The sequence below is a fragment of the Vicugna pacos genome, chromosome 8 (genome assembly GCF_048564905.1).
Source record: "Vicugna pacos chromosome 8, VicPac4, whole genome shotgun sequence".
Taxonomy (NCBI): Eukaryota; Metazoa; Chordata; class Mammalia; order Artiodactyla; family Camelidae; genus Vicugna; species Vicugna pacos.
In genome coordinates, this window is record NC_132994.1 from 64,331,474 (window position 1) to 64,359,271 (window position 27,798).

Genomic DNA, 27,798 nt, shown 5'->3' on the forward strand with positions numbered 1-27,798 from the left:
TATCATGTCATCTGCAAACAATGCAGTTTTACTTTTTTTTTTTCCAACTTGGATTCCTTTTATTTCTTTTTCTTCTCTGATTGCTGTGGCTAGGACTGCCAAAACTATGTTGAATAAAAGTGGTCAGAGTGGGCAACCTTGTCTTGTGCCTGATCTTAGGGGAAACGCTTTCAGCTTTTCATTGTTGAGTATGGTGTTAGCTGTGGATTTGTCATTTATGGCCTTTATTATGTTGAGATATTTTCCACCTACGCCCACTTTCTGATGAGTTTTTTTATCATAAATGGATGCTAAATTTTATCAAAAGCTTTTTCTGCATGGTCATATGGTTTTTATTCTTCAATTTGTTAATGTGGTATCAGATTGATTGATTTGTGGATATTGAAAAATCCTTGCATCCCTGGGATAAATTCCACTTGATGATGGTGATGATCTTTTTTCAATTATTGCTAGAGTTGTTTTGCTAGTATTTTGTTAAGGATTTTTGCATCCAGTTTTATAAGTGATATTGGCCTGTGATTTTCTTTTGTTGTGATAAGATCAATGATTGTAATAGTGTAACTCCAAATGCGAGAAGAAGCAACAAGAGGGAAGTATGTCCTGGACCATAACAGACTAGTAAGACAAGTGGTGCAGAGGATTTGGGCTATTGCTAATGAGGCCTAGTCCAGTAAGAGCACAATGAGTAACCTATCAATGAAATCCTTGCCTGACCTGGGAATGAGCATTCCTAGCACCATGCAAAAAGTTAGTCATGAAATGCCTCCCAAACTTTGGTCGAAATTAAGACCTAAATGGAAGGAATTGTAAAATAAAGAATGAAGAAAGAAAGACAGAAATAAAGAAAGAAAAGAATATTGCCCACCAGTTCTAGAAGACTCAAATCATTAATCAAGTCATTAGCCACCACAGTCACTGACCTATAATATCCTTTGAAAGGAATTCAGGACAAAGATCAGGATGAGGCACTTTGTGCTCTTGGAAAATTGATACAACTGGCCTTCAGACAGTTAGATATTTTCAGGAGAAAATTTCATGAACCCAGTTTCTTACATCTTCATATACTTAGAAAAACACTAAGACTATTAACTAAGATGTCTATTCCTCTCAAATAGCAGTAACCTACCAAGATGAGTGCTTGATTTCATATACCTCTTTGCCAAAATCACATATATATGGGCCTCCCCCTTTACCTCTTCAGAACAGTTCTGAGCTCTCTTATAATCTCCCATCTTATAATCCTCAAGTTGGCTCAAATAAAATTCTCCATTTCTTTCTTAGATTGACTATTAATTAATTTTTTAATCCACACTGTAACTTAGAAAACTTATACAACTACTTTTGGCCTCCATTGAGGGTTTCCATGAGAAGTTTACTCCTCAAACTCTCCTGGCCAAGCTGATTATTCTTTTTAATGTCATTTTATACATACTTATAATGTCCAATAACTTCATATCTGACTGAAAACCAAAGTTGTTATAGTCTATAAGGCCTTACATGATATTCTGCCACCCATCTTCCTGTCTTCTTTCTTAGTCCCCTCGAGTCACACTAGACTTTTACTAATCTTTGAACACTACTGGGCAGTGTTGGGGGGGCTCTGCCTCAGGGCCTTTGCACTTGCCATCCCATCTGATCAGAACCCTCTTCCTCTCTTTCACCTCCTTCAGGTCCCTTGCTCATATGTCACCTCTCAGTGAGGCCTACCCTGACCACCATAATTAAAGTTAACCCCACATACCTACTCTTTTTTTTTTCCATAGTACTGTCTACCATCTAACATGCTGTTTAGGAATTTGTTTATATTTGTATACTGTTACTAGAATGTCAGCTCCAGAGGGAGAGCCAGTTTTGTCTGTTTTGTGTACTACTGTATTCTTAGTGCCTACGACAGCCTGCCATGTAATAGATGAATAATTATTTGTTGAATAAATGAATATTGGCAATTAAGTAAAGAAATGCAAATTAAAATAACAGTGAAATTGTGATGGGAATGTAAAATAGTACAATCACTTTGGAACAGTTTGGTATTTTCTTGCAGAGCTAAACATAATTTTACCATGATATCAAGCAATAGGTATTTACTGAAATAAGTTGAAAGCTTATGTGCACACAAAAACCAGCATGCAAATGTTTATAGCAGCTTAATTCATACTTGTCAGAACTTGGGAGCAATCAAGACTTTTTAAATAGGTAAATGAATAAACTCACTGGTTTAACAAATTGGAATAAACATCCATACACTGGGATATTATTTAAAGATCAAGAGAAATGAGCTATCAAGCCATGAAAAGACACGGCAGACTTTAAATACATATAGGTGAGTGAAAGAAGGCAGTCTGAAAAGGCTACATGCTGTGTAATTCCAACTATTTGACATTCTGAAAAAGGCAAAAGTATGTAGACAGTAAAAAGATCAGTGGTTGCCAAGTTTCTGGCAGAATGAAGGAGAGATGAATAGCTGAAATACAAGAATTTTTAGGTCAGTGAAACTATTTTGTATGATGTTATAATGGTGGATACATGACATTATGTATCTGCCAAACCCCAAATAACTGTATGACACAAAGAGTGAACCCTAATATGAACTATGGGCTTTAGTTAATAATTGTGTATCAATATTGGTTCATTAATTGTAACAAATGTACCAGACTAATGCAGTATGTTAATAGAAGAACCTGGGAGATGATGGAGAGGGTATATAGGAACTCTTCTGTACTTTCTGCTCAATTTTCCTTTAAACCTTAAATTGCTTTAAAAAAGTGTGTATACAGAAAAAAGATTTGCCATTTTTCATCTTTTACTTAAGTGACTCAGAAGATAAACAATCTTAAATATTAAATTTTATGTATGTAGCACTTAACATATTCCATGGTTTTATGGCTACAATTTCCATGATTATCGCTAAATATTGAGTCCCCTGAGACAGTAACCTTTCACTCCTATCCAACCCCACTCATATAAAAATCTTAACCTTACTATAGTAGACTCTAAATAAAAGAGATTTCATTAATTTTATTCTTTCCAAATCCTATTGCATTGCTACATAATACTGAATCATGTTTTACCAAAAATATCCATGATGGTTAATTTTATGTCAACTTGACTGGGCTAAGGGATGCCCAGAGAGCTGGTAAAACATTGTTTTGGGTGTGTCTGTGAGGATGTTTCTCGAAGAAATTAACATTTTCATCAGTAGACTGAGTAAAGATGATTACCCTTACCATTGCAGATGGGCATCATCCAGTCCCTTGAGGGCTAGAGTAGTATAAAAAGGCAGAAAAAGGGAAAATTTGATCTCTCTGCTTGAGTTAGGATTTTCATCTTCTCCTAACCTTGGACATCAGCACACTTTGTTCTCTGGCTTTCAGACTCAGACCGAGACTTCTATCATCAGCCCTCCAATTCTCAGGTCCTCAGGCTTGGACTGAATTATACCACAGGCTTTCTTGGTTCTCCAGCTTGCAGACAGCAGATTATGAGTCTTTTCAGCTTTCATAACCACAAGAGCCAGCTGCTATAATCTCTCTCTCTCTCTCTCTCTCTCTCTCTCTCTCTCTCTCTCTCTATATATATATATATATATATATATAGTTAGTTAGTTAGTTTGGGGTTTTTTTGGCATTTTTTCAGTTAAGTCTAAGCTTTAACAAGGACATCATTTCCAAAAAATGTTAGGACTGTTAAAGCTTTATGTCAAAACAGAAGCAGGTAATTGTGATAGGCACCATGCCTGAAATGAGAAAACACAGAAATTCCATTCAATGAACAATAAAAATAAAATCTTAATACAAAATATCATGTAAACAAATAATTATAGGAATTTAGGAAGTAATTGTCAAGAACTGTGAAAAGTCTGAGTTTTTACTGCTTTCAAATTAACAAGTTAGCCTGCCATAATTTCATGGGTCCTAATAGAAGATAAGAGAGTCCCAGGTCAGAGACAAAGATAATTTATTACTCAGCACAGCAAGTTAAGTGAGTACCAGCATGTTTGCATCAGTTTCATTGCCTCAGAGTCCCACAGTGCAACGTTGAGGGCCCAGACAACCTGCACATTCACTGGGTTGCATTACAGAAGAGAATTCCTGAGGTTAGGGAGCCTGACCTTCTCTAATGGGCATAAACATACCAGCCCTTAGCTCTGAAAGGAGACACCTATTTATCAAGGTTTGATGTATGTGTGTATAAAATCTCTTTGAAAGATGGCCTAGAAGAAAGGGCAGTCAGTACCTTGCTCGCAAGATGTACAGAAACTCTAGAGTCCCATAGAGAATTATCCTCCAATAATAACCTTGCAGAATCTAAAGAAAGTTTTTTTTTCAAAAATCTTTGAAAACTGAAACATCAGTTCAAACTAATTGTTTGATACTGTGTATATAACTCATTTGATCTTTTCCCAATATAATCTTAGGACTAGAGATAGCATTACAGGGTAATATTTGGTAAAATCCTGGATATGCTTAAAAGAAATACTATGAATCCAAAGAAAAAAGAGGATTTGGAAAAATCAAACAATTTTTAAAGGCAAATTTGGGCTATTCAAAGAGAATTAGAAATTGACATAATAAATATGAGGAATGACTTCATATGTGAAGTGATTCACTAATGACCACATATGATACTGCCAGATTGTTTTGAAGAATTCAGACCCAGGTATGGATATCTTAAGCCCAAGACAGAATAACTTATTCATTATTCATGGTGTAACTTACCATATCTTTGTTTTCTATCTGTTTATCTATCTGTCCGTCCTGATATATCACTAAATATCAAATATTCTACCTTAATAGGAAAAATATCATTTCATGATGATTATATAGTTTATGCTTGTCTCATATTACACTTTGAGTTTCTAATGATATAAATATTTAAGTGATTTGTGCAGTAACAAAGGTGAAAAGAAATGAGATATATCCTTCTAAATTCTACCAAATGTAAACACTAAAGTAGATTTTTCTCTGGAGAACAAGATTAGTAAATTTTTATTACTTTCCAAACATCAACATCACCAACCATCTTGACTAATTTCTCTTATATTGACATTGTGTACCTAATCTGCTCCTTTTTCTGCTTTTCCTCCTCAGACCTTGAGGAATCCAGTTTGGAAAACTAAGGTTCATCGTATTCCCTGTTACCATCACATTTATAGTGAGAATGACTTTGGAGACGTAAAAGGAATATCTTTCCTGTTTTTTGAATGTCTATTGTATGTCAGCCACTTTTTTTTGTCCAACTATTTTATTTTTATTTTTTAATTTAATTTATTTAGGGGGAGGTAATTAGGTGTATTTATTATTTTAATGGCAGTGCTGGGGATTGAACGCAGGCCTCCTGCATGCTAAGCACATACTTCACCACTGACCTATACCCACTTCCTTGATCTTTCTCTCTTTCTTGATCTTATTTTCATCATTTCCTTTGAACCTTCAAAAAGTTGAAAAATATGCAGTTGAGTAATTCTGGAAAGTAATGGAGTAGATTGTGTTGCAATGGAAATGCAGTGACTCTCCCAGAAATTGAAAACAGATACAGATTGTGTCCCAGATTTCCCTTTGGTGCCAAGCCCACTTTTGGATTACAGAAAAAAGAAGAATTCAAGTTTTGATTGAGAATGATAAAAATAATGGGCTCAGTTGCTGAAAAAGGAGATATATTGAAGTTTAGAGTCAAAGTACTATTTGGTGTGAGAATAAAGATGTATGTTTTATACATCTTATATGCCTTATTTTCTATGTATTAAAATTTTTTTTAGAATATCTTCTGTTATATGAAAAATTATCTTCAAGGAACATAAAGCATCTAATGTGCACAGAAATACACTGAGTTTCTGTAGGCAAACTTAACTCTTTTGGAGGCAAACAAGTGAAAGAATAATGGATGCTCAGACAATGGGGAGGGCTCTGCTGGGAGATACAGACTATCTTACCATCTGCAACTACTTTTTCTTTCAAATGTATTTTGGAACCTTATACGTATATTACTAATTCAAATTATGAATTAGAACAAATATGTGTTCTGACCCATGAATTTGATTCATTTTAATCCTAGCCATCTGAAAGTGAAAAGGCCAGTGGTTACAGTTGGAACCCATGAGTGGATGAGACGTCACTGCAGAATCCACTTGTCCGTTAATAATGTTGTGCTGTATGTCATAATAGGCAAGAAATCAGTTGAATGATTGTATTGTTTATTGTTTATTGTACAGAGATTTTGGCCAAAGATTTTGTAGTTTACTCTTGCTATGCAGGCATGGGTGGAGGGTTGATAAAAGAGGAAAAGGAGTTAAGAGAGAAACAGATTTGTGTTTTTCATGTCAAAAGTTTGAATTTAAAGAAAGACTGTTTCTTACTTTCCATGAATGGCATCTCCAAGTTCTTCTCAATCAATATGCAATCCTGTTAACCTGAAATGCCTGCATTTCTTGGCATTTTCTGTGTTAACCTTAAAAATAAAACACCCAGTTTTTTTTTTTTTTACCAGCAAAATGGGTTTATTCAGGAATAGCAGATGAACTGCACTAAGGCACATGCAAACTATGGGGAACTATAGGCAAGTTGGAGAACAAAGGAGAGGGGCTTGCTTTTATAGAAAAAAGGAGGAAAGTGGGAGGGGCTGTTTTGAGTAAAAGTCCCCTGGAAGAGAGCAGGAGTTCAAACTTCTCATTGGCTGTGTGTCGCAGTTTCTCATTGCCAGGGCTATTGCTGGGTAAGGAGAAAATCTTCCTTTTGCTGGGGTAGTGCGGTAAGAGGGTAAGCGTCTTCCTTGTGGAGATGCATGGTATCTCTCTCTCTCTGTTTGGGGTGTGCAGACACAAGGAGTGATGGTGCATGAGAGCGCCCCCTCCAGGGCTTAAAGGCTTCATTTTATTTATTTTATTTTATTTTTTTTATTTGATTTTATTTATTTTTCTTCCAGTTTCATTGAGACATAATTGACATATAGCCCTGTATAAGCTTAAGGTGTACATCATGATTTGACTTATATCATGAAGTGATTATCACAGTAAGTTTAATGAACATCCATTTTCTCATATATATACAAAATTAAAGAGATAGAAAAAAATTTTTGATATGAATTCTTAGTATTTACTCAAATAACTTTCACTTATAATATAGAGCAGAGCCAATTGTATTTATCATGTTGTACATTACATCCCTAGTACTTATTTATCTTATAACTGTATCTTTTAACTGCTTTCATCCAGTTTCCCCTCTCCCGCCTCCCAGACCTCATTTTAAATGAGGTTTCTTTTATTTATTTCCACATCTTGCTTTGGAAGGTTTCATAATTTTTTTTTAATTCTGAAAGGGGTAAGAAAAATCTATCATCTTATTTTCATAGATCAAGAAACTGACTAGAAAGACCCTAAGTGTCCAAAGGGTTTGGCTCCCAGTTGAGTGTAGTTCCCCCAGGTCTCCAGTGATTTGCTGAATGTTCAACTCAATACAGTGTTGATCCTCAGCTCTTGGCACGATAAATCACTTGAAGAACGTTAAAAACTACCAATGCCTGAGCCTCAGCCCAAACTAATTAAATCAGAAACTCAGGAGTCCCCAAAGACACCAGAATCAGCAATTTTTAAAAGTGCTTAGGCAATTCCCAAAACGTGAGAGGGAAGTACCAATTTAATGAAATTTCCCCTGTAAAGGTGGAATTTCAATGTACAATAGCTTTCTGCTACATTACCATTATTTTCACTTTATAGACATATGTAAATATATACAGAGAAATACCTATGTACGTATACAGTACATGCTAATTCAAAAATAATGGCAACGAAAGGATTTACATTTGTTTAGGTGAGGAAATTCTCTCCAAATCAGAGTGCCGGTCTAATGACGAGATCAGGCTTTCTGTGACTTCCCTCGGCCTCTGAACGCTGCGCGGGACCCCCGAAGCCCCAGACCTCCGAAGCTGTCGGAGGCTTCCGGGCCGCGCATCGCCCCGCCCCTCCAAACGCCCCGCCCCTCCAAACGCCCCGCCCTCACCTCCCCGCCTCGCGCCCCCGCCCGCCGCCTGCCAGACCAAGATGGAGGGCGCTCTGTGGGCGCCGCGCTCCCTCCGGCTGCTCCTGCTCGCGGTGCTGCCGGCCGCTGGCTGGCTGACGACAGGCACCCTTGAGCCACCGCTGCCACAGAGAGCCCCGAAGGTAGGGCGAGGCGGACGCGGCTTGGCAGCACCTCCACCGGGATCCTTGGGGGAAGCCCGGGCCGGGACGTGGGACTGCGGCGTCCCCCTGGACGCCTCCCACCTAGGACAGGCAGGCCAGGGGCTGGGGGCCGGGCCCCCAGAGGAGAAGTGGGGAGAAGCACCCGAGGACGCTGGGGCGGCAGGGGAGGGAGGAGGCGAGAGAGCGAAGGGGGCTCTTTAATGTGTGGTTCAGCCGGTGCCCCGAGACTGTTAGGCAGTCGAAACTGTTGCCCTCCTGGCGGGGGGTTGCCGTCAAAGTAGCCGATCATAAGTGATCTCAACCTTTTGTTATGGCGCCTTCTTGGGGTAGAGCCGGGCTCTGGGTCAAGGCAGTGTTTATGTGCTGGGGAAGTGTGGAAGTTGCTTAATGGGAGAGAGCGAGAGCGTTTCCAGGCCACCTGTCTGCTCGGGCCGGCGGAGGGGAGGATGCCTTCCGCGGGCGCGCAGGGCTCCGGGGTGCACGCAAGCCGGGTCGATGGGGCGGGAGAAGGAGAGAGGCGGAGGACCCAACCCTGACCCTGACGTCGTCCCTTTGGCGGGTGTTGTTAGAGGGGTGGATCTTCGAGGCTGGTGGGACCAGCCGCATCAGCATCCCCTGGGAACCTGGTAGAAACGCACCAATCCAACGCTCTGGGGTGGGGGCCCTGCAGTCTGTTTAAGCAAGCCCTCCAGGTGATTCCGAGGCCAGCTAAAGTTCGAGAACTACTGCATGCTTGTCGTGAAGGGTGGCTTGTTCTTACTACTTTTGGCAGTGTGGAATCGTGCTGACTTTAACCAGTGTTTGCCTTTCATCAATTGAATTTGTGGTTGGGAAAAGTTTGAAGACTTTAAAATGCAAATTTTCCTAGAATGAAAAGAAACTTTTATTACTAGTCAAAATTCAGGGGTGACTGACACCATAAATGTCACTTAAAAAATTGGGGAGGGTAATTAGGTTTTTACCTTCCCCCACAAACGTCACTTTTTTACTTTCAATGTTTTCGAATTACATTACTCTCCCTGGGTATTGTAATAGCATATCTCGGTTTCAGTTCTGTTGGGACATTCCAAGAAGCCACACCATCCCATGTGCTTAGAACCACTTATATCTAAAATATGTGGACCACAGTTGCAGCTGTTCAAAGTTATGAATATGAGACCAAGAGGCCAAATAAAAGTGAAATAATTCCTAAAGTTCTGGAATTTTCCAAATTTTCCAGATTTTGAAGATTAATCATAGTTACTTATGAACCAGAAAGACATTTGGGTCTGTCCCTATAATCTGAAAGAAAATGTTTTTTGACTGCAAGCTGAAAATACACCACATTGTGGCCTCTTAGTGAGTTCATTTCAGTTCTCCTTACGACTTCATTCCACTTTTGGAAAGTCCAGATCTACACTCAGAATTTCATAGATTAAATGAACGCCGTGCAGCCAGAAGGAGAATCTCATTGGAAATGTGTATGTGGGAAGCGAGGCCTCTGGATCTAAAAATCTTTTAATGTTTTGTGAAAATTCTCAAATGTACAGAACACTTAAAATAATTTGTACAGCGGTCACACATATTTTAGATAAGAACTGTCTGGTTGACCGTTGTGCAGTGATGGTGCATGTCTTCTCTCTCCATGACAGTAGTCACCAGACTACTGTGGTTATACAGTATTTGAAATGCGGCCAGTGCGACTGAGGAACTGAGTTTTTAAATTTTTATTTAGTTTTAATTAACTTAAATGTAAATAGCCACATGTGGTTAGTGGGCACCATATTGAATAATGCAAACTTAAACTACCATTTATATTTACTTGTTTTATCACACATCTGTTCACTTGTTCATCTTTGTATCCAGGCTGATCTAAATGTAACAAAACTGGTTGGAGTGGGGAAAATTCTCCCTGTTATCTCTTTAGTGACTCATATTTATTGGATTGTAAGCATTTTTCTGTTTTGTCTTGTCGACTGAATAAACAGGCACAACCTAAAAGTTGAGAATTTTGTTTTATTTGACAGACAAAACTGAGGACCTGAGGTTGGAGGATAGCTTTGAGAGTTGGCTCTGAAAAAATAAGGGAGGATCCAGGATATATAGGAGTTTTTGCAACAAAAGCAGGTAGTCGGAACATCGAAAGATTACTGTTAATTAAAGAAAACCAGACATCTCAAGTTAATGAATTTAGCTCACTTTTCTACCTTTGGGAAGAAGCAAGAGTCTGGGCTCATTAAATCATTACTTTGATACGCACCTTAACTGTCTAGGGTCAGCATCCTGCTTTTCTCCATCTGAGTCCCTTTAGGGTGCACAGTTGAGGGTGACGGAAGTGGCTGGTGGCTTGATGGCTGCAGTGTCCTTTGTTTACTGTACAGCAGGTGACATTTTTCACCCACTGTTTACATATGTAGTTGTCAGAAGTTGAGGTTACACTGATTGTGAAATAATAAAAAATTTTACAGCATATTCTTCTAATATTAAAAGAACTTGGTCACCAAAGAGAGGCATCCAGAGGACACTTATTTTTTTATATGTGTAAATATTTGTTACATATATTTCCCTCAGACTTACTCATTTACTTCAAGACAGATGTCTATTACCTTTACCCTTAGGAAGCCATTGTGTCTCAGATGGGCATCTTGTGAGTAAGGGAATTAGAGGGGAATTGAAAATGGGTAGGAAGAAACTTTAGTTCTGCCACCTGCTTTCCAAGTACACACTGCCCTGGCTCACAAGCTTGAACTTCCAGTTCAGGCAGAGGCTCTCAGGAAGAGCAGGGAATATGACCTGGCTCAGAACTTTGGGTCAGGAGGCAGTAAAGGATGAGAGTTTCTCCTGATATGAAGTCATTCAGGAAGACTAAAAAGACTTTAATTGAACTTGGTTCTCTGGAAAATGTAGTGTGCTAGTGTCTGTTAATTTTCTTTTACAAACTCCATATTCTACTGGGCAAGTGATGTATGTAAATGCAGTAAACCACTGGCAATATAGTGTATGTTCTCTCCTGAAAGGCAGAAGCTATAAAAAGATTTCTTAGAGCGTCATCATTGGAGGGTTATCTCTGGGCTGTTAGAAGAACAACAGTCTACAGTTAACAGATCCTGTAGTTTGGATAAAGAATGAATTCTTGGCTGGAATTTGGGCTTAAAACAATACAACCATTGACTTGATGGTTTATTAAATGTTGGTTTATTCTAGAGATGAATGTATTTGTTCTAGCCCACACTTAGTTCTAGTTTAGAATGGACCAGGAGAAAGCCAGGCTAGGTCTGAGAGTCACTATCCTAAAGCTTCCTGGGCTCTTATAAGAGTTAGGAAGTGTACCAAAGTCATCCTAAATGAATGGTGTGGCTTACATGTTAGACTTCTATTCCTCAAGTTGTCCCAGGAGTCAAGTCAGCCTCATAAGATCACTCTAGTCTCTCATTTGTTAGAAATATATAAAGTGTTGGGGATGCTCATGGTGCCAAGAAATACGCTTGTGTATTAGTTTGATATTTATGAATAATTTTCTCTTTTCAAAGTTAAGAATACCCCAAGACAAAAATATTTAAGAGGAATTTTATTTTTATTCTCAGGTAACAATGTCTGTCTGTGAATAAAGTTAGGAAAGAATTTGATTTACAAATGACAAATTGTAGTTCCTGTGACCCTGAATACTTAAAATAGTGCTTTCTTCTCTATAGTAAGCATATCCTGAGCAAACTTAACTATTTGAGTAGACGGCTTTTGATCATACCTTGAGAGGCACTAAAACTGATTGTACTGCAAGTCCTTGTTCAGGGGCACTGGGGAACACTTTGTTTATGAAAACAATAAAGCTGGAAACATTTCAAATGTCCACTGATAGTCAAACAGAGAAGTAAATTGGTGATCATTTGATGGAATATTACACAGCACTGTAAATAAATGTCTACAGCTGCATGCATCAATTATTTTTAAATAAAAGAAGTTCTAGAAGAATACATACAATATTACTCTACTTACATAAAGCTCAGGAACAAATAAAACTAAGCACTATGTTGTTTAGAGAGAGATGTACAAGTAATTCACCTGTAAAGAAAAGCAAGAGATGTTAACATAGAAGACAATGTATGGATTCCTTCTGAAGAGCAGGAGGGAAACGTGACAGAGAGGCTCGTGTGGGAGACTTCAAGGTATGGATGACGCTCTCGTTTCTAACCTAGGTAGTAGGCACATGAGTGTTAATCTTCTCTTTTAAACTATGTTTGCATGTTATATGTTCAGATATGTGATATAATTTATAATTAAATGGAAAAATATGTACATTATGAAAAATTGGAGTTATGAGTAAGAATGTTAAAAACTCTGTAAAAATGAAGTTGATGAGTTTTTTTAAGTGGTCTTTTAATGTCATAAGTGATTCTACACTAAATACAATTGAGGGGAGAAGAAAAAACGCTGAGTTATTCTCGGCTTGGGAAATGCATACCTGTCCAACTTGTGTGATACTTGTTTTGCAGGACAGCATCAGAGTTAATGTAACTACCCTGAAAGATGACGGGGAGACATCTAAAGAACAGGTTTGTCTCCTCTGGTTATGTTTTTATTCTATCACTGAGCTAAGTATTATGCAGCCTATTTTATTTTTTATCTACACATCCAATTTAGTTAGATAATGTATTTTTGACATGAAGAGTTTGTCATCATTTGTAAACCATTGGAATTAATGTGTATACTGCTTTATTTTAAGGTTGTTCTTAACATAACCTATGAGAGTGGACAGGTATATGTAAATGACTTGCCTGTAAATAGTGGTGTAACCCGAATAAGCTGTCAGACTTTGATAGGTGAGTACTGCTAAATTATTTCCATAATTGTTCTATTTTTAATAACACTAAATTAGTGAAACACAATTCTTGGATATTCTGTATTTCTATTTTAAATTAATAATAAATGTCACTACTGGAGTATGTAATAACACTAATGTATTTAAAACTCTTCCTACTTCACATTGATTATTTCTGGCATGGTCACATTTTCTGTCATGAGATTGGTATTGCTTGGAACTGCATGTCTGGCAGGTTGATAACTATGTAAGAATGTGCCTAGAGGTGGTGAATGGAGATTTACAAGCAAGAGTCAAAATCTTGGGAGGAGTGCCTATCACAACTGTAAAAAACAGAGAAAAGTGAATTGTCTTTCTGATTTTCTACATTTCAGTTTCTTCTGCCTTTATGTCTGTAACGTTCTCCTTTTTAACCTTGTAAAATCTTGAGTTTAAAGACAAGCAAATGTATTACATTGGAATGTACTATTGTTTGAATGAAATAAAGAATATGAGAAATTTGTATTGTATTCTTATTACCTGTTTTAATATATGCTTTTAAAGCAGTAAATGTTTTTCTAAGCACTTGTATCCTGTACTAGATTCACTATATATTTTTATTATCATTCCATTCATGGTGTTTTCTAATTGTTTCTTGTGATATTTCCTTGCCCTGTGGATCATTTAGAAGTATGTTGCTTAATTTTCAAATATTTTGGGACTTTTTTTTTAACTGATTCCACCTCTGTCATCAAGATATACTCTGTATAATTTTAACTCTTTGAAGTTAGAGATTTGCTGTATGGCTTAACATGTGGTCAGTTTTAGTAAATGTTGCTTTCCATGTGTACTTGAAAAGAAAGTAAATTATATAATTAGTTGGATATGTTGTTCTGTATATGTCAGGTCAAATTTGTTAATCATGTTCAGTCTTTTATGGAAATTACAGATTCTTGTTTGTTTGCGCTGTCAATTCCTGGTATTATGGTATGTTAAAATCTCTACAATATATATTTGTCTATTCTTTCAGTTTTGTCAATTTTGCCTTATATATTTTGACACAATATTACTAAATTCATACAGATTTAGAACTGTTGTGTCTTTCTGGTGAATCCACTCTTTCATCATCATATGACCTTCTTTATCTCTAGTGATGTTCTTGCTTTAAAATCAGCTTTCTCTGTATTATTTTAGCAATAACTGCTTTTTGGCTGGGCATGGGGGTGGGAGGTGGATTGCTTTGTGGTATCTTTTCATCTGTCCACTTTCTTTCAGTCTTTCTGGGTCCTTATAATTAAGGTGAATGTCTTACAAGCAGCACCTACTTGAGGTTTCTTTTTCTTTTTTCTTTTTCTAATTCAGGCTGTCAGTCTGTCTTAATTGGAATTTTAATTTGTTTGCATTAATGTTAATAACTGATATATTTGGATTTAGAACTTCCATCTTGTTTCCTATTTGTATCTCACCTATCCTGTTTCTTTTTCTTCTCCTTTTTTGCCCTCTTCTGGGTTATTTACTTTTTGTTTCATTGTTCCCCTCTATTTGTTGGTTTTTATGTTATTTTACTATTCTTGTAATGGTTACCCTTGAGATCAGTAAACTAATACTTTTATTATTTTCCAAATAATGCAGGAAACTTAGAACACTTATACTCCATTTATTCCCTTTCTGCTTTTGTGTCGCTATTGTCCTGTACTTTAATTCTTTGGGTTCTTAAACCCTAAGCAACATAGTTGTTCCTAATATTTTTCTGTCGTCCATTATTCATTTATGTTTACCTGCATGGTTACCTTCACCAAGGCACTTCATTCCTTCCCGAATATCTGTGTTCCCCTCTGGGGTACTTTTCCCTCTGCCTGAAGAATTCCCCTTAGTATTTTTTTAGTGTAGATTTGAGTGTATGTGTGTGTGTTTGTATTTTTACATCTTTTCTAGTGGTTCTCAGTGAGAGAGTGGGTGTACTACGAGGTAATCCATCACAACTGGGAAGAGAAGTGGCATTACTGGTTTGAATGCTGTTCCACTGACGTTGTGTTCATGAGGAGTTTGACGTGGAGTGCAGTCTGGCCGCTCTGTGTATCGTGTTCATCCTTCAAGTCATCCGTGTTGTTGCATTGAGCTTATTTCCCTGAGAGCTGAAGTAAAAGCCTATCTTATCAGTCACAGGAATCGTCAAAACACTAAATGAAGCTACAACAAAAAAGTCTTTTATGCTTAATTCTTTTAAAAAATTTCTTCTTTGGTAGGTGGATTAGTTATTTATTGCTATGTAACAATTTAACCCAAAACTAAGTAGCCTCTGGCAGTATTATGTCATAGTTCCTATAGGTTGAGAATCTGAACTTGGCTTTGCTGGGTCCTCTGCTTCTAACTCAGCTGGGAAAGATCCGCTTCCTGGCTCATTCATGTGGCTGTTGGCAGCATTCATTTCCATGTGTACTGTTGAACCGGGGCCTCCACTCCTCTCAAGATGGTAGCTGGAGGCCTCCCTCATTTCCTGGCCACACGGACCTCTTTAGAGCATCTCACAACGTGGCAGCTGGCTTTGTCAGTGGGAGTACAAGAGAGAGTGCCAGCAAGAAAGAGGGCCAGCACGACAGAAGTCAGTCTTTTATTATCTAATCACACGAGTGCCGTTTCAGCCCTTTTGCTGTTTGTTAGAAGCAAGTTACTAGGTCCAGCTCGCACTCAGTGGGAGAGAATTGCACAAGGACGTGAGTGTCAGGGGGCAGGGGTCGTTGAGAGCCACTTTGGAAAACTGTCTACCTCAGAAGAGAAAGTCCAAAAAATGAAGGACGTCTGCTGTTTTTAGTTGTATTCTATAGCATCGGTACCAGATTTGGAGTCTGAAGAGTCTGCAGTTTGATGTATTTATATGACCGCATTTTCTCATCTGTTGAGTCTCTTGCGTCCTAGTGCACCGGCCTTTGGGCATACAAGCAGGCTGACGAAGAGCCTGCTGTTTCTTGAGGGAGACCAATGGGTAGACTGTGAAAACACTGAAATAGACCACGAGAGAGGGGAAGTTTGCCAGTTAGGAGCCTCAGAGGGCGTGAGGGAGGTTAGGCAGATGAGAGAGAGGAGCAACAAGCACACCATAACGAGTCTGAAGGAGGACGCCAGGCGGAGAGCCGCCGAAAGGGTTGTGTGGATGCCACTCTGTTGTGGTCAGATTACTCTGGCCCTGTTGTGCACGGTTTGAAGTGGGAGCGATACAGGAGGGAGGATAGTTGGGTAAGCATTGTAATAGTAAGTAGCGAATGAACTAGATGTTGAGTGGGGGGGTAGGTAGAGATGGAAAGGACAAAAGAGACACATGGGAGCTGGAATGGCCTAGAGGAAGCAACTGACTGGGCATAGAGGATGAGGGTAAAGAAGGCAAAGGTAATTTAGTTTTTGTCCTTGGTAGCTTGGTGACAGGGTGGGTTTATTACGGAAAAATGGAGGAGAAACAGTTTTATGAAGACAAGGGTTAGGCCACTTATTCTCAATAAAAATGTCTGTACCTGTTTAAAAAATTGTAAATGTTAGTCAATACCCACCAGAGATTTTGATGTATTAGGATTAGAGTGAGGCTCTGGCATCTGTACTGTTCCCCAATTGATTCTTATGTGTAGTTAGGATTTAGAACCACTAGACCAGGTATTTGAACATTATTGATAACTTATGATAGGATATTTATTTTAAATTATGTATTTATAATTCTGGATGAAATCGCTGCTTCGCAAAAGCTATAGAATAAACTTGATGCATATTCTCAAGGAACTCAGCCTAGTTGAGACAGGTTTATAAACTAAGAGCTACACTGCAGGAAAGTTAGTGCTTTAAAAAAAAAAAGGCATGAACTTGAGCATTGTAGAGATATGGTACCTGGAACTACCTAAGTAGAAGTTTATTAAAAAATGGATGGGAGGAGAATAAGCAGGTAAAGGGAATAGCTCTATAAAGGCACCGAATCAGTTTAAACAGCTGGGTCTCTATGCAGAACATGCATCTGGGTTCCTTCTTGGCAAGTAATCCTCAGACAATAACATTTGAGGGACAGAAACAAAATGCTGCTTTTGCAGCAGTTTCATTTCATTGGTTTATATTTTTCTATAGTATTTTCTGCCTTAATAGAGTAGCTGTTGGCTCTCTGAAACAGCTGCAGTTTCCACACCCCATCTCCACTGGGTCATTGTGAGGGTTCTCAGCTAGAGAGGATCATGGCCAGTAGCTGACCCCACCCTGTCATCCATTAGTAGGGAATAATTACAGGGCTTTCCCACCGACTTCCCTGTTCCTGCCCTCTACAACAGAACAATTCATTTACTGGGGAAGGGATTGAGAAAAAAACCTCTAGTGTCCTTACTGCTTGGTCCCCATCCATCGCTGGGTTTTGTGAATGAATGGATGGGTGGATGGATGAACGTGCTCACTTTGCTTTGACAATCCCAAATGTGGGATTGTCTGCGTAAAGAGTTATGCCCTTTTGGTTCCTCATTGACAAAATATGTAGAATAGGAATGATGCTGCTAGTGTGGGGTTCATACAAAATCTAAAGACCATCAAGGATTTTTCCCTTTTCAAATGACTGTAAGCACTGTGAGAATTTGTCAAGTTGTCTTTGTTGTCATAAATCTGAAACATCAGTGAGGTCAGAAACGAAGAAAGGCAAAGATGTTGGTCTGCAACTGTCTTGTTCCATGTAAATGTCATCAGAATAATCAAATTCAGTAACTGATTTGGTGGCATTTTTTTGTTCAAAGCTGTCACTACTTTTTTTTATAGTGAAGGATGAAAATCTGGAAAATTTGGAGGAAAAAGAATATTTTGGAATTATCAGTGTAAGGATTTTAGTTCATGAGTGGCCTATGACATCTGGTTCCAGTTTGCAACTAATTGTCATTCAAGAGGAGGTAGTAGAGATTGATGGAAAACAAGTAAGATAGTATGCTTATTAATTGGGAATTAAATTGTAAAGATTTGTGCTCACTGTTACACATGCGTTCAGTTATTTTATTTATTCTGACTTCTAATATGGAAAAAAGTACCCTAATGTTGTCTGTATCCAATCATTTAGAATCTTTTGGTTTAGCATATACTTGTTTATCATTTGAAGTCTTAATTTTTAAAAAGATAATGTTCATACATGTTTATATCACTTTAAAATATTATGAAAGTCATTAAGCAGAACAAATAAGTGAGGAGATGGTGGCTGGTAATTCTGCTGCCATTTCCTCTGGCTGTGTCTCTAAGTCAATGAAATGAAACTGGGAGCAAGCTTATAGTAGTGAGTGCTAAAGCACACAGGAGTGTGATTAAAGTTGCAAATTTTTGTTTGTTTGGGGGGAGGTGATTAGGTTTGTTTGTTTATTTATTTTAATGGAGGTACTGGGGATTGAACCCAGGACCTCATGCATGCTAAACACTCACTCTACCACTGAGCTAAACCCTCCCCCTCCTAAGTTGCAAATTAAATGCCTCAAAGGAGAGGGGAAAATAAAGAAGAATTTTGAGTAGGACAAGTTTTTTACTTTCAGAAATCAGAAAGAGAAGTTCAGTTTTAGATTCTTACTGGATTGTACCATTATTTAAAGAATAATTGCTTTTTTTTTGTAGGCTCAGCAAAAGGACGTTACTGAAATTGATATTTTAGTTAAGAATCAGGGAGTACTCAGACATTCAAACTACACCCTGCCTTTGGAAGAAAGCATGCTGTACTCAATTTCCCGAGACAATGACATTTTATTTACCCTTCCCAACCTCTCCAAAAAAGGTACTTTAAAAGACCATTATTTAAAGTATTAAGGAAATTATTTCTTTACTTGATAACTTTTAAAAATTTTGTTTGTTTTTTATTTGTTGTCTTTTTAATCATAGTTAATATGTTTAGAAGTAAGCTTTCAAAAATGCTTTATGACATGTCTTGCTTTATATATCCACTTGAGGTCTTTATGGAATATGATCAATGTTGATTACATCAACATTTTGCTATAATCATCCATCTAATCTTACTCTGGGTAATCATCACAAAATACATAGTAAGAATATTGTTCATTTAGAAGAGGAAGCATCCATTTTTTCCCACTGGCACAGAAATTTAAAAAATTTGACTTTCTGTGTGACAGAGTCATAACTACTGTAGCTCCCTTATAACTCTTAATTTGGGGTTCCTTTCTGGCATTTAAATCTAAACAACCAATTTTTTTTTCGTTCTTGTTATTCAATTTTACGTTCTTGTTATTCAAAATGTTACTGATATAGTAATCTTAAGACTAGTAGGAGACACCAGCATGTGCCCAGCGTTTTGTTAACTTGGCTCTTCCTCCTCAGGAGAAAGTGTTAGTTCGCTGCAGACCACCAGCCAGTATCTTATCAGGAATGTGGAAACCACCATAGATGAAGACGCTTTACCTGGCAAATTACCTGAAACTCCTCTTAGAGCAGAGCCTCCATCTTCATATAAGGTAAAGCAGGTATTTGGGATTATCTTTATATATATTACAAGCATTTATGGTTATGGTAAAGAAAATAAATACCATCATTTAAAATGAAGTGGAAACCATGAGGGTTGAATCTGTGGGACATTGTTAATAATGAACTCATCAGTGTTTTAATGTGATATTTTTAGGTATTCCAATTTTCCTTTTCAAGTTCCACTTAATAATATAGTCAGATAGTGATTATCAGGGCACTGGATTTAATTTTGTTTGGGATTTTCAGTTCCAAAGTCTTTCTCATATCCCCATTTGTCCGTTCATTCTGTGATCTCTAACACACACATACACACACACACACACACACACACGGTCCCCTCAGGATCCTGTACAGTGACTAAGCACACTTGGTTAAAAGTATACTTTGGCTCTGCCACTTACTAGTTGTGTGATTTTGGACAAGTTCCTAGCCTCTCTAACCTCAGTTTCTTTATCTGTCCAGTGGGGCCCGACTTAGTTTGTACAATAATGCCTTTCTCATGAGGTTGTAAGGATTTAAATAAGACAGGTACAAATGTAAATGTGCATTGGCACCTGTTAAGTACTCATGTGTTACCAATGACATTACACTGCTGACTAAAGATATTCAGGATTCAGAGAGAGAATCCTCAAATCTCCATATATGTTAGCTAGACTCCTTACTCAAAATAATTTGAGTTTAAATGAGCAGGGTTTGTGGTTAGTCTCAAAGGATTCCTGAGATGGTTCTTTGACAAGGGTCTCACTGAAAGTTAGAATTGTTTCCTCGGGGTTGCTGGAGAACTCTCTTTGCTGCCTGAACTCTAGCGCGCTCACTGGCCACCCCACCTCCCTCAGTGAGGGAAGCCCACCAACAGACTTTTGAAAGCCTATGCCCTCAGTGCATGCCTCCGCTTCTTTTGTGACTCTTAAATATAGAAATGTGTTTTGTGCATAGTGAATGCCATCTGTTCCAAAAGCTACTGATATATTTGTCTTTCTTCTCTTGTCCTCCAGCTATTAGAAACCCACAGTTGACTGGTCCATTTTATATAAGTGAACTAGCTGCCTTCTTGTCAATTGGCAATTATTTTCACTTGGTTTCTAGTTAGACAACAGTATAAATAATTGTAAAGCATAGTGACATTTCTGTGCCTCAGTTGTTAGAACATCGCTTTTTAAATTGTAAATAACTGTGAGGTACATTTAAAAAGAAAATGCACTCATTTAGTGTAGAGTCAGATAAATTTTGACAAGTGTAGACACCCATGTAACCATCACCTCAGTCAAGATATAATACAATTTTATCATCACCCCAAAATTAGAACATGATTTTTAAAGTTTCTTAGAGCTCAAATGAAACTGGCATATCTAATCAAAACTTTGTTTTTAAGGTGATGTGTCAGTGGATGGAAAAGTTCAGAAAAGATCTCTGCAGGTTCTGGAACAGTGTTTTCCCCATATTCTTTATGTTTTTGAACGTCATGGTGGTTGGAATTACAGGAGCAGTTGTGGTAATAACCATCTTAAAGGTGCTCGTCCCAGTTTGTGAATACAAGTAAGTATTATTTTTGAACAACACTAGTATTCTTAATGACGAAAAGTTGTATTGACTATATTTTAGAGTAGAAAATATAAAACCTTTTTTATTTAGGAAGGGTAAGACAAGTGGGAGGGAAAACAATATCTTTTTTTCTATCCCATCTTCCAACTTTAGCAAAATTAAAAGACATTTATTGGGTGCATAGTATGGTCAAGACACTTGTCTTGGGAATTCAGATGTGGATAAGACAAACTCTACTCTGTAAGAACTTTATTAGAGAAAGGAAACAAATACCTATAATGGAAAATGTGATGTGTGTAATAATAAGAAAGAAATGAAACAAAAGGGCTTCACTATGTATTTTCAACCCCAAAGTATCAATTTAAAATGATGTACATTTTTGAAGACTAGCAGGATATGCACTGCTGCATTGCTTGTAACAGAAAACAAAAGCAAAAGAAGACATGTGAACACGGGGGCTGATTAACGGTTCACCATGCAGTGAGATTCTGTGCACCTTGTAAACAAAAGAAGCCCAAGATGTATTAGAAGGGGGGAAGAAAGTCTGATGGTATCATCCAATTTGGGTAAAACAGAAGTAGTGTGTGTAAATGTATATGAATGCATAGAAAATTTCGGGAAAGACAAAAGGAGATGTTATTCTAATGAGTGGGAATGAGAGCAGGGGTGGAGAGACTTTCCCTTTTTCCCTTTCTGTGTAGCTTTTTTTTTTAACTTTAAGAAATTATTTTATGAATTTTAAAATGAATTTATTTTTACTATTTTTCCAAATCATTTTAGTTGGGGTTTTTTTGGTTTTTGGGGAGGGCTTTAAAAACAATACTGTTTTATTATAACAAGCAGGAGTGGCCTGCATGGGGTGTGGGTGCACTGGGCTCAGGGTATGTCGGGCTGTGAGGAGTAGGTAATTGGGAGGCTGGAAGGAAAGAGGCTGAGTCTAGAGACCAGGCCCAAAGGTTCCTCAAATTTACTTCTGGAAATGGGAAGCCTTAATGAAGGAGTCATGGCAAGCTATGGCCAGGCCACCAAAAAGATTGAGAAATTCCTGGAAATCTAGCTGCCCATCACTGTTGAGGTCCAGTTTGTTCATCATGCGGTCCAGGACACCAGTGTCCTTCTGGTTCTTTGTGAAGGCAGCCAGTTTGGTATTCATGAAGATTAGGAACTCGGTCTTGGAGAGTTTGCAGCTACCATCCCGTCCGGCATACCTTTGGAAAACAGCAATCAGAGACTCGATGCACCGCTCAGTCTCGAGGGCTGGATAGTTTTGCCATGTTGGAGAGGAGCGAGGCACGGGGCTGTGAGCGGGAAGTGGCGCCGCAAGCCCATTTTAATTGTCTTAATAGAATTAAATCTCAATACACATGACTATAATTCTTGTTTTAGCTCAATTACATTGTACTGTGTTGGAAAGACCATAGGATTTATATTTTAAAAAAAAAAAGACCCAAATTAAACATTTGCTCTTTTTCCACTTGCTTGTCAAGCGGTCTTCAAAATTCCCATTTCTTCATGTGTCACATTGAACTAATGCCTCCCCTTAAAGGATTGTTAAAGGTCAAAGTCATAATGCAAGCAAAACACCTGAGAGTAAAGAAGTATTAGTGCCCCTGCCTTTTAGTTTGTGTTTTCTCTGAAGAATTCACATTTCACGTTTCTTTCTGCTAATGAAAATTCTATAGCTTGATAGTTTCTTCCTTTTTCTTTTCCTTTTGGCTGCCAGGAAGGTCAGAACTTTTTTCGGCCTTTATTATGCAAATCTGCATAGAAAACAGTGTTGTAAATTTTTTTATTGTTCTTTTACAAAATGTTTCATTTGCCCTGGGCCTCCTCTGTGAAAAGATGCAATGTAAAATTAAGAACCAAATTTTCAGTATACTTTATCAATGGCAATTGTACTAAGGATACTTTCTGGTAGTAAAAATTGATAATACAGAAATGTTGAGAGCAGTTAAGTTAAAACTTTTCACTTCCGTGTTCTCTAACTCTTGTATGTAGAGGTAATAATTGTTAACTGGGTATGCGTCTTTTATCCAAATCCTATATATTGATGAAATTGTATACTAGATAATTAGAATTGTTTCTCAACCTAGACTCTTATCTGTCCCACAGATTATGTTACTCATTTATAACAGAGGCCCTCAAACTTTCTTGGTTTATAGCTCTCTTAGTGTGCCAGGAATGTTTTCCTGGTGCCCCTACCTAGGCCAGAAGAAAAACTGAAAGAAACGTATGTTTATATAATTCTTAACTTACAGGTGGGATATGCGTGCTACACAGTACTCTTAGCTTGGAATCAGATTGGACACTGCCACCTTCATTTCCTGTTCAACACTAGTTGTTTGTACAGTATTTGCTTTTTATCACAATAACTGCCAAAAGTCCGGCTTTGCAAATGACTTCATTGAAAAAAGACTGTATAGTACGATCTAATGTTGAAATTGTGAACTACCCTCAAGCTAGTATTACACATAGAGTCTTAAAAATTTTTAATATTCTGTAGTTCTTCTCTGAGCTACCCTAGGGGTCTCAGTGCAGTTTGAGAACCATGGACTTAAGATCTTTTCCTATTAATACGTATATGGGCTTACTTATTCTCTTTTTGGCTGCAAAGTGTTTCACAGTATGGCTATGCCGTAATATAACCATTCCTCCAGTAGACTTTTGGGTGATTTCCAATTTCGTGTTACTTTCAATAATGCTCTAGTGTATATTCTTAAATGTACATATATCTCTTTGCACAGGTGTATTTATGTAGAATAGAGTCCTAAAAAGTGAAATTACTGGGTCAAAGAGTATGTGTGTATGTATATGTGTGTATATATATATTTTTTTAACATCTTCTCAACACCTGATGGCAATCTTTTTTGCTTTTATACTGTGGATGAAACTCATTTTAATTTGCATTTTCTTCTTACTAGCATCTTTACTAGTCTAAGTCTTAGCATCTTTGTGTACTTAGCTGTATATATTTCTCCTGTGACATGCCTATTATAGCCCTTGTTCGTTTTTCAATTGTATTGCCTTCTGTAATCATCAGTATATAGGAGCTCCTGTTACACATACATAATATGCATAAATATACACTATATGTTTATTTTTAAATCCCAGATTATGCTTTGTCTTTTGCTTTTATTTATGGTATTCCATATCATATGGAAGTTTTGAATTTGGGGTCACAGCAATTAATGATTTCCCTTTATGGCTTCTAGGATTTTAATTTTTCTTAAATAGACCTTTCCCATCTTGAAATGACGTTGTTTTCTTAAAACATTTTTTTACCGTCACTTTTGTGTATAGTTTGAGCTAGAGTTCTGATTTTGTTTACCAGAGAGGCCATTGATCTGTTAGTAATTTGCCCATTGACAGAATTTTAACTTACTATGAACTAAATTCCCTTATACACTAGTCTTGTTTCTGGATTCTCTTCTTCCACCGATCCACTTGTCTGTTGCTGAGCCAGTAGCATGGTTTTAATTAATATGGTTTAATAAAACCTCTGGTAGCTAGTGAGGGCAGCTGCCTCTTCTCCATGTTGTTTGTTTGGAAAAAATGTTACAGCTGTTCTTGCAGTTTCTCCCTTGTGAACTTTAGAATCGGCCTGTTCGGTTCTACACACTAACTTTTGTTGATGTTTTGATTGAGGTAACACTGAACTTGCAGTACAGTTTCTTGGATCCAATCCAAAGCTCTCCCTGGTCAGGTGTTTCAGTAACAGAGGAGAAGTGCTGTCTAAAGATGTAAGGTAGCATTCCAGTGGAGTACTGGTTAGGAAGCTGCTTGGGCCAGTCTTTCTTCCCAACTTGTGCATATCTAGGACTGTCTGCCTTGGGGATCTGTACTTACCCTGTCCTCTCCTGCAGTACCAGGTAAGGAACTTCTCTTACTCCTTTCTGTTCTCTCAGTTAGTTTGGTTAAAGTGAACTTTGGACTTAAGTTCATACAACCATCATGAACTAAGTAAGATGAAGCAAAAGCACCTAACCACAGGTGTATATTTAATTATAACTTCGAAGCAGCCCTGTTTTACTTCCAAAGTATAGACAGAGGAAATGCTTAATTTTAATTTTTATATTTCAGAGGAATTCTTCAGTTGGATAAAGTGAATATTATACCTGTGACAGCTGTCAACTTATATTCAGATGGTCTTGAGAAAACAGCAGAAAATCTTGAAGATAAAACACGTGTTTAAAATGCCATCTTAAATCACGGACTCTGAATTAGTCTATTGGTTCAAATTTGCCACTCGAATATAATTTCCTTGAAATCAGTAAGAATCAGTTTGTATCCTAGAAAAATTGCTAAATTCCTAAAACTGCTTAAGACTTGACCTTTAAAGTGACAGTTAAACTTCACCTTATTCTGTAATAGGACTGGCTGTTTAGATGATCAATTATTAAGGAAAATTTAAGTGAAGTGGAAGAGAAGACATGTGAAAAAAAGTTGAAACTACCAAAAAAGAAAAAAAGGCAAGACAAAATGCCATGTGCCAATACTTTTCAAGGTGCCTTTGTTAGGGAAATTATATCCACTTAATTACTATAATATATAAGACTTTATGAAAAGCACTTTATGAAATTCTAATTTAAAAGCTCAAGAACTGAACACTTATTTTTTTATTCAGTAAAATGTGCCTTTATATTATGTGACTCAGTATAAAATCACTGAAGTGTATCATGATTTGATTGTATCCTGTACCAAGACTACTTAACCTTGAATGAACCAAGACTGTAAAATAGTGACATGTTCTCACTCTAAAATAAACTTTTTTTTGAAGAAAAAAAGTAGTCTTTTTGGAGTAAAAACTTTGCCTACGTGAGAATTACTTATAACAGCTCCTTTCACATAACACTCACTGAAACCAAGGGGCAAATCAGTGAGTGAGTCTGTCAGTATCATGGAATTACAATGTGCCTTTGTGCTTGTGGTTCTCAGTATAATCCTATTTACCCTACAACAGTGCTTGGTCTTTTTTTAACTATTACCCATATTGAAGTATGTTTTACATTGTGATCCATTACATATAGTACTTATCTTTACTCCATGTGATACTTTCTACTGTTTTATTAAAATTTTTTTGATTGCAACTCATCATTTAAAACAAACACATTGTTCAAGAAAGAAATGACTGGTTTTAAAAACACCTCAGATGTAGGCTAAACAGACTAATGTGGAGGAAGGATGACAGGCAGTAGAGTGAAGAGTGATGTTTCATTCTGCCTTGCTGTTTTTAATGAGGAATAACAGCCCTGTGTAATGTACTATCATCTCCATACTATAGATGAATAGTATGCAATTTATAATCTGATCCTAGAGTCACCCAGCTAGTAACACCATATTTTTTTATGTACTTCCTCGCTCTCTACATTGCTAGAAATCACCAGTTCTAACTCTGTATGATGACAGCGTCTTATTTCACCCATTAAGCATGGTTTGTAGATTCTAGTGAGAACAGTGCAGGAGAACAGTGCTGTAGGCTTTGCAGTCAGCAAGCAATTCCCATCCTGCCTTCTCGTTACCTGTGAGGCTTAGGAACCGTGGCGAGACACTCAGTCTCCTTGAAGCTGTTTTCAGTGGTTGGGATGATACAGTTAGTTTTTTTTTTTACAAGTAACAATAAATGGAAATCTTACCTAAAATTTTGTACCATTAACCTTTATTTTCTTTATTAACTTTTACTTGCACCATCAACTATTACTTTAATTGCACTTTGTATCCATGAGTGATGGGTTCATGAGTTTCATTCGAGTAGAGTGAGCAGCACGGCCTTAAAGGTATCTAGTTGCCTACAGGGCAGCCTCTTACGTAGGCAGAAGGCAGGCAGGGAAGGCTGTACATAGATGTAACTTTTTTTTCCCTTTTAAACACAGTAAAATGAAGGGCATTTACAGCTCTCCCAGGAAGAGGAGGGACGCCAGCATAACACCAGGCAGGAAGGAAAGCACACCGGGTGTGGTTTCATGCATCAGTTGACGACTTGTATAAAACGTCCTGGAGTTTGCAGTTACCCACTGGCACCTACGGAGCCAGAGCCAGTCTTCCTCACCAGCAGGAAGAGCGGTCGCAGGCAGTGGGAGAGAAGACGATACACTCAGAAGTGCTATAAAGACACCTTTTCAAGCTAAGTAATAGTATTTGTGCTGCAACATTTGTCGTCAGTGAAAGAGAAACTGAATAATGTTAAAGTAAAACAAATTTGCTTGTAGCTTTAAAAATTGCCTTTATTCAGAATCATACTTTTTAAAAAAATCTTACCATTATGAAAGTTTAAAAAAATATAGCGCTTGGTGCAATGAACTACTACGTTTAATTATTATTCAAACACTGAATGCAGGTTTCTCACAGTTTACATGTGAGAATTTAGCATGATCCAAACTCAAATATCCATTTCTCGTATCTTTCAATGTCTGCAGCAGACACCGACTTGGAGACCTTTTTTAAAGCCATTTCAAAATCCTCCATGGTGGTAGGCATGTGCATTTCTTCTCTGGAAAGATTTCTGATTTCTTCCGGGGTCAGACCTTCAATCCGCCTTCTCATTGCCATCAAGGATGCATCCCTAGGTTTTACATTTAAAAAACAAAAACAAAAAAAACCAGAAAGTGATGTTTTGGTTGAGTAAAAACTCGTAAACAACATTTTTTCCATGCGTGTGTTATTCTGTTATTATTACATATATATATGCAGTACTGCACAGAATCTAGTATTGGACCACAGGTCTGTTTTGAGTTGTTTTCTAGCAGTTAAATCTTCCATGATGAAATATGAGTACTAATCAACTTAAATAATTGACACTAAGCATGAAGCCCAAGAAGAAGTAAAAGGATATAAAAAGATAGCAACTGAATTT

General features: G+C 37.5%; 2 protein-coding genes and 1 pseudogene across 6 annotated transcripts in view; 1 reads left to right on the plus strand and 2 right to left on the minus strand.

The window, feature by feature from the left end:
• Positions 1–8,010: 8,010 nt before the first annotated feature.
• Positions 8,011–27,586, plus strand: GINM1 (glycosylated integral membrane protein 1). 2 transcript variants are annotated; one of them, XR_012075066.1, is made up of 9 exons: positions 8,011–8,152; positions 12,643–12,702; positions 12,873–12,969; positions 17,718–17,869; positions 18,549–18,705; positions 19,263–19,396; positions 20,779–20,942; positions 25,029–25,218; positions 26,819–27,586. XR_012075066.1 is itself a non-coding variant. In XM_006197735.4 (8 exons), the coding sequence occupies exons 1-8, from the start codon at positions 8,033–8,035 to the stop codon at positions 25,138–25,140; spliced, it is 996 nt and encodes a 331-aa protein (XP_006197797.1). In that variant the 5' UTR covers positions 8,011–8,032; the 3' UTR covers positions 25,141–25,732. The 2 variants fall into 2 exon arrangements, 1 of the variants encoding a protein (XP_006197797.1); XM_006197735.4 differs by lacking the exon at positions 26,819–27,586 and having other exon boundaries at positions 25,029–25,732.
• LOC140697751 (protein S100-A11 pseudogene) lies at positions 20,966–22,222 on the minus strand (annotated as a pseudogene).
• Positions 27,237–27,798, minus strand: part of KATNA1 (katanin catalytic subunit A1) — a 28,661-nt gene continuing 28,099 nt past the window's right edge. For all 4 annotated transcript variants that reach the window (XM_006197733.4, XM_072966018.1, XM_072966019.1 and 1 more), the window contains one exon: positions 27,237–27,507. In XM_006197733.4, coding sequence (XP_006197795.1) covers positions 27,309–27,507 — 199 coding nt within the window. In that variant the 3' untranslated portion in view covers positions 27,237–27,308. The remainder of the gene's footprint in view (positions 27,508–27,798) is intronic.